Source organism: Sorex fumeus, unplaced genomic scaffold (assembly GCF_029834395.1).
Source record: "Sorex fumeus unplaced genomic scaffold, SorFum_2.1 ptg000109l, whole genome shotgun sequence".
Lineage (NCBI taxonomy): Eukaryota > Metazoa > Chordata > Mammalia > Eulipotyphla > Soricidae > Sorex > Sorex fumeus.
The window spans coordinates 5523876-5532824 of NW_026606166.1; the positions used below are offsets into that span (position 1 = coordinate 5523876).

Below are 8949 nucleotides of genomic sequence, written 5' to 3' on the forward strand. Positions count from 1 at the left end.
AGGGGAGGGAGGCCCCCAGAGTTATTAGTGACCTGAGCCCCACCCTGCAGATGACATGGTACCAGAAACAATGAAAAACAAAGGAACGCAATCACATCAGTGGATGATGACAGAAGTCCAGAAAGATCCTCAACTCCATCAGAACTTTTTGATCTGCCCAAAGAAGACAACTATCCTCTTGATGCTTAATGATCTGGATAAAAACTGAAGAGAGGATCCATGAATAAGAGTGCAGTGGAAAAATAATTAATGACCTCATTCAAGTAGCAGTAAAGAAGTAAAAGCTCACAGTAATATGTCTCAGCAGCAAAAAGGATGAAGCTGACAGTATCAGTGACCTGAAAGATGAGTATCTCAGATCCATCAATAAAGAAGTGGTAAGATGAAAAAATAAAAAAGAGAATTTTAGAAATGATGTTGACAGTATCAGAAGGAAACATCTCAGCATTCTGGGAATCCCAGAAGGGGACCAAAGTGGGAAAGGGAAGAAAGGCTGGTTAAAGAATTAATAGATGGGAAAGTCCTGGATTTGAAGAGGGAGACGTGCATTGCTCAGGAGGCCAGAGAGCAGGACACAACTAAACAAACAGAACACCACGACACATTGGAATAAGAATGTCAAGAACCAGAACCAGAAACTCCTTAAAGGAGCAAACAAGAAGCAAGGCCTCATATATAAGTAGAAAATCATAAGATTAACTTCGAATTTCTCAAATGAAACTCTACAAGCAAGAAGAGAAATACAATGATATATTCAAAGTACTGAGTGAAAAGAATATAGGATCAAGAATCCTCTTGCAAAGTTATCCCTCAGATATGAAGGAATGATAAAAATATTCTTAGAAAAAGAATAGTTTGAGGGCATTTTTTGCATCTACATCAACTCTGCTAGGGATAGTAGATGACTTCATATAAAAAGCTAAGTCCAAATGGCAAAAGAAACCAAAGTCCCAATAAGTGTCAGCAAATTTCATCCATAATTTCACTAAATTTTAATGGGATGAACTCTCCCACCAAAAGGGAGTTGCAGAGTCTATCAGAAGACAGAAAACAAAAAGGCAATTTTTTGCTGCTAGGGAGACACACACTTACACTCTCACAATAAAAACAGGCTTAGAATGAATGGGTAGAAAATGATCATGCAGACTACTTTTAGACTTAATAAAGAAGGGATGATCATGCCTGTATAAGACAAAATAATTTTGAAACTAAAGAAGGTAATAAAACATAGGGACAGACATTACATACTGGTTACGGGACTAATAGATGAAGAGTATTATACTCTTTTCCCATATATATATACACATATGTATATATTTCTTGTCAGGGAAAGGTTTGGGCCACACACAGTTGTTCTCAAGGCTCACTCCTGGCTCTATGCTTAGGGGTCACTCCTGGTGGGACTGGGGAGGCCATATGCAGTGCTAGGGATCAAAGTAGGGTTGACTGCACAGATACAAGGCAAGTGCCTTATTTGCTGTTTTAACTAACCCCTGGAGGATTATAATCTTACCAATAAATACACAACAAAAGAAGGTAAGCAAAGTTTATAAAGCAGTTGCTAATAAACTTGAGAAAATACATTGATAGCAATACAATAGTAGTGGAAAAATTTTAACACCCCACTCTCCTCATTGACAGATCACCCAACACAACATCACCAAGAAAACAAGACCCTTAAAAAAGAAATTGGAGGAACTGGGATGATTAATCAACATGTATAGATCCCTGCAGTCCTCCATTAAAAAACAAACAAAAAAACTCAAAACCACAGTGTTTTCTAGTGCACATGGAGCATCCTTACACATAGACCACACGCTGGGGCACAGTGCAAGTATACAGAAAGTCACAATGATAGAAACCCTATCCACTATTTTCCTTTCAGATATAATGCCATGAGGATAGAAATTAATTGTAAAAATAAATCTAGGAAATAAAGCCAATCTCTCATTTGGCATCTTAACAATATACTTTTAAATAACCTTTGAATCAAAAAGTAAATCAAAAAATAAATAAAAGTACTCAAATGAAACTGAAGACACAAATTATCAGAACTTGTTGGACACAGCAAAAGCAGTACTGAAGAGGAAGTTAATAGTGATTCAGGCTTATATCAGGCAATAAAACTCATATAAGCAATCTGTCTCACAGCCTGAAAAAAAACCAAATAAGCCCCAAAGTAAATAGAAGAGGGAAATAATAAAACTAGGGTAGAAATCAAGAAGATAATGGAGAGGGTAGTGAAGCCAGCTTTTTTTTTTTCTTTAGCAGCCCATCTTATTTCCAGACATTGCAATTTATGCCTAGAACTTGGCATATTTATAAGTCCCCTCTTGTTATCTCCGCTCCTCCTTTCTCTGCACCAAGGTTATTCCACCATATTACTCACAATTCTTGGGTAAGAAAATAAAGATTAGTACTGTGTTTAAATATACTAAAATGGGAATATTGGCCAAATAAAACTTTTAGATAACTCATGGCTATACAAATGTTTATCAAATGAAACTTTCAGATTGTGAATTTTCATATTTTTAATAGGAGTGATTGTGTATTAAGGAGTATACACCACTTTTGAGATGTGTAAATGAACAGAAAATAAAAACACTTATACATTGTTATAAGATGTATATCTGGTGACTTTTTTTAGGGAATAACTTCCTTTTAAAAGTATGCCAAATAATAGAAGCTATGTGATTTTGAACAGTGCCGCGACTGAAGTCTCATTATGTAATTTTTGTCACAATTAACTTTCATAGGAGAAGAAAAGGTTAACAATAAACAACATAGCTCGAAAGTGGGACTTGCAACAGCAGCGAATAATCACTATTGCTACAAATCAAGATAGAAAAGATTCTGACTCATCTTCTCAGGAACCCTGTCAGACTGATGGAGGCACCATTTCTGCATTTCCAGAGGACACAGGGTATGCAAATGGGGGTGTCTTTGGAGAATTGTACTTGGAGCAGAAATCGAGAACTATTTAACATAATTATTTAGAAATAATTTTCTTAAGGAGACGTACTTAAATTGGAAGTTTACATTTAAAAGTTAAGATGGAAATATCGAAAATACAAAATGATCTCTAACTTTACACCAGTGATTTCCTCTTTTTTATAGGAAAACATCTGGGTTACTTGGTACTGCCCCTCATGCACTCTGCCCACCTGGCCTGTTTCACCCCATCAGTAACCACTAACCTTTCAGTTCAGTCGCTTTGTGCCTCAGTTCCTTTTTCCTAAAAGCAGTTGTTTTTTCCCCCACACCACTTTCCTGCCCTTTTTTCTCACCCTGCCTTACACTCTTTCCTGGAGATGACACTAGAGCAGAGGCCACTATGGTGTTTCAGCATTCAGCACTTTCCTCTTCACACTTACAGTAACCTATCAGGAATTAGCTGCTTCCTCTTTCTTTCCCTAGAATGTAAGCTCCATTCATTCACTAGAGTGTAAGCTTTCAGAGGAAAGGAATTCTGCCTGTCTTGATTTTTATTGTGTCCTGCAGCCAGGATGAAACTTCTTTCCTTAGTTAGCAGTTTTAAACAAGTTTGTATAAAATTTAGTAATTACTTTTGTTTTGTTTTGTAATGTTTAAATGTTATTACAGTGGCTTGTGACCTCTTTTTTATGACACTATGTCACAAAATGCATGGAACAAGTTAATAATCAAATTTGTATGACTATTGAGACTTCCCATATTTCTTTTTCTCAAAAGAAAACGCATTGAGAAACAAGATTAGTACCAGGAATTTTACTCCGTGGCTTGGAGGCCAACCACACATGCTAGGGGGAAAGGGAGCTCAGATAGAGAAGGGAGCACCAAATAAAGGGTGTTGGGAGGATCCTCCCAGGATGGGAGAAGCATGCTGAAAGTACACTATAGACCAAACATGATTGTCACCCATTGCCTCTTTTGCAAACCACAACACCCAATAAGAGAGAGAGAATAAAAGGGAATGCCCTGCCACAGAGGCAGGGTGGGGTGGGGGGGATGGGGGATGGGAGGGATACTGGGATCCGTGGTGGTGGGAAATGGGCACTGGTGGAGGGATGGGTATTTGATCATTGTATAATTGAAATCCAAGCACAAAAATTTGTAAGTCTGCAACTGTACCTCATGATGTCTCACTAATAAAAATATTTAAAAAAAAAAGAAAACACATTGAAATCAAGACAATGAAATCAAGACTAGGAAAGGAATATAAAACTTATATCTTGTATATTCTAAATTTAACGAGTGTGTTATAGTTAGTCAAATATTCCTTTAAATTTTACTTATAGAATTTATAGTGATGAGTATATTTTTTCAACTCACATGGGAATCTAGTTTTTCAGATCATTTAGCCTGCACTGTAGGACTGTCCTCCTGTTGTTCATCGATTTGCTAGAGTGGGCCCAGTAACGTCTCCATTGTGAGACTTGTTGTTACTGTGTTTGGCATATCGAATATGTCATGGGTAGCTTGCCAGGCTTTGCAGTGAGGGCGAAATACTCTCAGTAGCTTGCCAGCCTCTCCGAGAGGGGCAGAGGGATCAAACTTGGGTCATCCGGGTCAGCTGCATGCAAGGCAAACGCCCTACCTGCTGTGCTATTGCTCCAGCCCCATTTAGCTAGAAAAATTAAAATTCAATTGGTACTTTATGTAACTAATAAGTCATTCTTGTATTGCTCTAGAGCTTTAATATTTATCAAAATATAATTTTACTTGGTTGTAAGTATACCACTTTATTAAGTCAAAATGATAGCATTGGGCTTTATGTTTATAAAATGCTATACAAGTCAATTTTATTTCTAATTTCTTTTTAAAAATAATTTTTTTAATATAGGAGTACTGCTATTTATTCAGCCACTGATTAGGCTGATTGAATTGTGCATGAACTTTGCCTTGCTTTATTTCTTTCCATTTTTTTTATAATTGTATTTATTGAATCACTATGAGAGCAGTTACAAAGCTCTCGGGTTAAGTCTTGGTCATACAATGAAACACCCGTACCTTCACCAGTGCCCACTATCCACCACCAAAATCCCCAGTATACCCCCATCCCACACCCTCCTCCTACCTGTGGGGCAGATGATTTCCAAATTACTCTATACTTTGATTACACTCAACATTTCAACACCACACCCACCATTATTATTTAGGATTTTACCCCAACACTCAGATCTGCTGAAAAGGTAACAGTAGACAATTTTTTTTTTACTACTGGTTATGAATAACATATGATGCCGCGTGGCTGCAGTAGTGGCCAGACGATTTTGAAATTCTGAAATTTCAACAATTAAATCTGGAGGGATTTCTTGCCAAAGCCTGCTGGGTTCCGAGATTTGTTCCTGAGTCTCTGGGATCATGGCCATTAAGCAGCTTGATCAGGAGCCAGAGAGGCCATTTGTGGGCAGAGACTCGCTGTCTCCTTGGAACAGGGAGGAAAGGGCCGGCTCCACTTCCATCCCATGAGGTCCCGCATGTCTCGTCCCTGTGGGTCCAAACCTGACTGTCTAGTGGCTTCTGGAGGATGGCAGCCATCAGGTTGCCAAGGGTGAGCAGGCAGAGGGACAGCACCCTTTCCTCATGGGGTGGCCCGGCGACAGCAACCTATTGTGCAGTCCAAATGCATTTCTGCCAAAAGCCGCTGGGTTTTGAGATTTGTTGCTGAGTCTCAGGGATCATGGCCGTTAAGCAGTTTGATCAGGAACCAGAGAGGCCATGCCTCCAATTATATAGCTGAGCCGGAGGTGGTTTGTGGGTGTGTCTCCCACATACCTAACTTTTGGCCGTTTACTTTCTTGGTAAACTTTGCCCCAAGTTTTTGCGGTCTGGCCAAAGGCCCAGCAGCAATTTTGGGGTATCTGGAAGTCTGAAGTGCTGATGTGCTCACCTCACAGGTACAGATTGACCTGCTGGCGGCACCATACCCCCTTAAAAATCATTTTCATCTTCAGAAGTTTTTCTAGGGCCAGGGAAATAGCTCAGGGATCGGGGCACATGCCCTGTCTGTTCAAGGACCCAAGTTCCATCCTTGGGACACAAGACCTGGGATCACCACTGTCTGTAGCCTTAGTGGCCCCCAGAAACACAGGTCTGAACAGTGCTGCATCATTGCCAAGTACTGAACTACTCATCTGAGCTGGCCACAGATCACTGGGAATGGCCCCCAGGTTTCTGAATATTTCTTGGGAGGAACCTCCCAAATTATTTTTTAAAGGTGTTTTAGTTCCAAGTTTATCCAAATAATATTGTGAGTTCCATTCTAAAAGTTTAGTGTTTTAAAAAGTTGGCTCTTTGACATATTGTTGAGTTTCATATATGGTACTAAGGATACTTCAAAGGCCAGGAGCTAGCTCAAAGCATTAGAGAGCATACCTTCCATTCACAGGTTAAAGTAGCACCTGGTCCACAGTACCACTGGCTGAAGCTCTGTGCGGTGGTCCCTAGGCCTCTGGACCTAAGCAGCATCATCCCCAGTTCCCAGAACATTGCGTGTGAGCTCCTCTTCTCCCATGAGTCTGACTTGGTTTTATTTCATTTGACTGATCAGTTTGCTACTAATATTGTTTAGACTATCCTTAGTTGCAATGCAATCTTCATCTTAATTTCCACATTAAATTACAGCAAGTCATTTGCATAGTGTTCCTAATGTTTCTATAAGATGGTTTTAACATGCATAAGAATATGTGTGAAAATGGAACTTTGATAAGCAAAAGGAGATTTCCTTTACTAGATAGTAAAATTGATCACAAAACTACTACAACCAAAATAGAATTAATGACCATAATTTAAAATAGATGAGTTATGTTGTCTAGACTAAATCTCCTTTTCAGGGGTGCTTTGGAGGTGAGGTGGGAGGTTGGGCACAGACATGACTCCTGGTGGTGCTCAGGGAACCACATGGGGTTGCTCCCAGGGTTGCTGGATGCAAGGGGCATGCTTTAGCTCCTGTACTTTCTCTCTGGTGGGCTAGAGAGAATTTTGAGGAAAAAAATTAAGAGAAGCTCATCAGCTTCTTGGGAGAAAGGTTAGTATTTCTGGGGTGGAAATAAAAATTAAGTACAAGATGAGAAATAAATGAAGTAAGCGAGTTAATAGTGCACTGGAATTGAAGAAAATTATGGTTAGAGTAAGGATAAGTCTTTGAAGTTGAAGATTTTAGGGGTATAACATATCTAAGTAATGAAAATTAAGAGCAGTTTGGAGACCATTGCTATGGGCTGGGGAGTGCATTATTAGGAAGGAATAGAAGGGAAAGTCATCAGAGAAGAGATTAATTGAAGCTGTTATTGTAGATAACAATGATATTGCTGAAGCTAGAACTAGGTACAGAGCCAGGGTCCAAATTATTCAGTAAACAAGTCTGCCCTGACTTTTTCCACTCTCAGCCATGCATTGGTGCTCCTCTGGCAGATATCACTAGTGTTGGCAGCTTCGACAAGTAGAGGAGTTTTTGTTTATTAGTTGGCTCTTTGAGCAGGCAAAACTATATCTGGTAATTTGCTAGGTTACTGCTTTGACTTCCCTGGCACTTTGAATTTGTTAGTAAGCTTATGTCAGTAAGCTTACCCCAGTCATAGGGAGTAAGTTGTTTTTCTTATACGTTGCTATCCCAGTTCAACCCTGGCACCACATATGGTCCCCCAAACACTACCAGGAGTGAACCCTGAGCACAGAGGTAGGAGTAACAACCAAGCACTCCTGGGTGTGACCCCAAAATTCCCCCCAAATAATAAAGTGGAATTATAGTCTTCCCTTTCATGGTCTCCCAACTCAGCAGTCGAGAGAAAGAGAAAGTTTCTGTTAGTGTAAACTGTTATGCCTTAAAGTTACTGCTAAGACCCAGCAATAACACTCCTGGGAATATATCCCAGAGAGGCAAAAAGGTATAGTCGAAGTGACATCTGCAATTGTTTGTTCATTGCAGCACTCTTTACAATAGCCAGAATCTGGAAAAAACCTGAGTGCCCAAGAACAGATGACTGGTTAAAGAAACTTTGGTACATTTACACAATGGAGTACTATGTAGCTGTTAGAAAAGATGAAGTTATGAAATTTACATACAAGTGGTACTACATGGAAAGTATCATGTTAAGCGAAATGAGTCAGAAAGAGCAGGATAGACACAGAAAGATTGCATTCATCTGGGGAACGTAAAGCAACAAAAAGGGAGATTAACACCCAGGAATGGCTGAGATTAGTACCAGGAATTTTGCTCCATGAAAGAAGGCCAGCCACAGGCTCTAGGTGAAAAGGAAGCTCAGATAGAGAAGAGAGTACCAAGTGTTGTGAGGGCCCTCCCAGGGTGGGAGAAGCATGCTAAAAGTAGCCGATAGACCAAACATGATTGCCACTCAAAGCCTCTCTTGCAAAACACAGTACCCAAAAGAAGAGAGAGAGAGACGAGGGGGAATACCCTGCCACAGAGGCAGGATGGGAGGGGGGGGATGAGGGGTGGGGGGTGGGGATGCTGGGACCCGTGGGGATGGATGACGGGCACTGGTGGAGGGATGGGCACTTGATCAATGTATAACTGAAACCCAAGCACAAAATTTGTAAGCCTATAACCGTACCTCATGGTTTTTCACTAATAAAAAAAGAAAAAAATAATGGAAAAATTTAAAAAAAAAAGAATTTAAGAATTCATTGGAATTATACTTACCTTTTAAAAGTGAATAACACAAAAAATTTTGGAGATGGAAAAAATGATGGGCGTGTCCAGTGGAGAGGATGTGGAGAGCAGTAATGAATCATGAAGAGGGTTATTTCTCGTCCTGGCAAGATGTCTTGCTACTGATGTGAGTTCAATGTGGCGTGGAGACATCACAGCATTTTCTTGGTCTGACATTAAAGCTATTAAGTTAAGGAGGCACAGATGATATTTACATATGAAATTAGAAAAATAAAACTTAGGAAATAGTGAATTATTGTTGGAGACTATAAAACAGAAGTACTTGTTGATAGTAC

General features: G+C 39.7%; 1 protein-coding gene across 1 annotated transcript in view; it reads left to right on the plus strand.

The window, feature by feature from the left end:
- LOC130042762 (leucine-rich repeat-containing protein 49) overlaps window positions 1-2923 on the plus strand; it is a gene marked incomplete at its 3' end in the record, with an annotated part of 83762 nt that extends 80839 nt beyond the window's left edge. The window contains exon 11 of the mRNA XM_056134953.1: window positions 2757-2923. Coding sequence (XP_055990928.1) covers window positions 2757-2923 — 167 coding nt within the window. The remainder of the gene's footprint in view (window positions 1-2756) is intronic.
- Between the last annotated feature and the right edge of the window lie 6026 nt (window positions 2924-8949).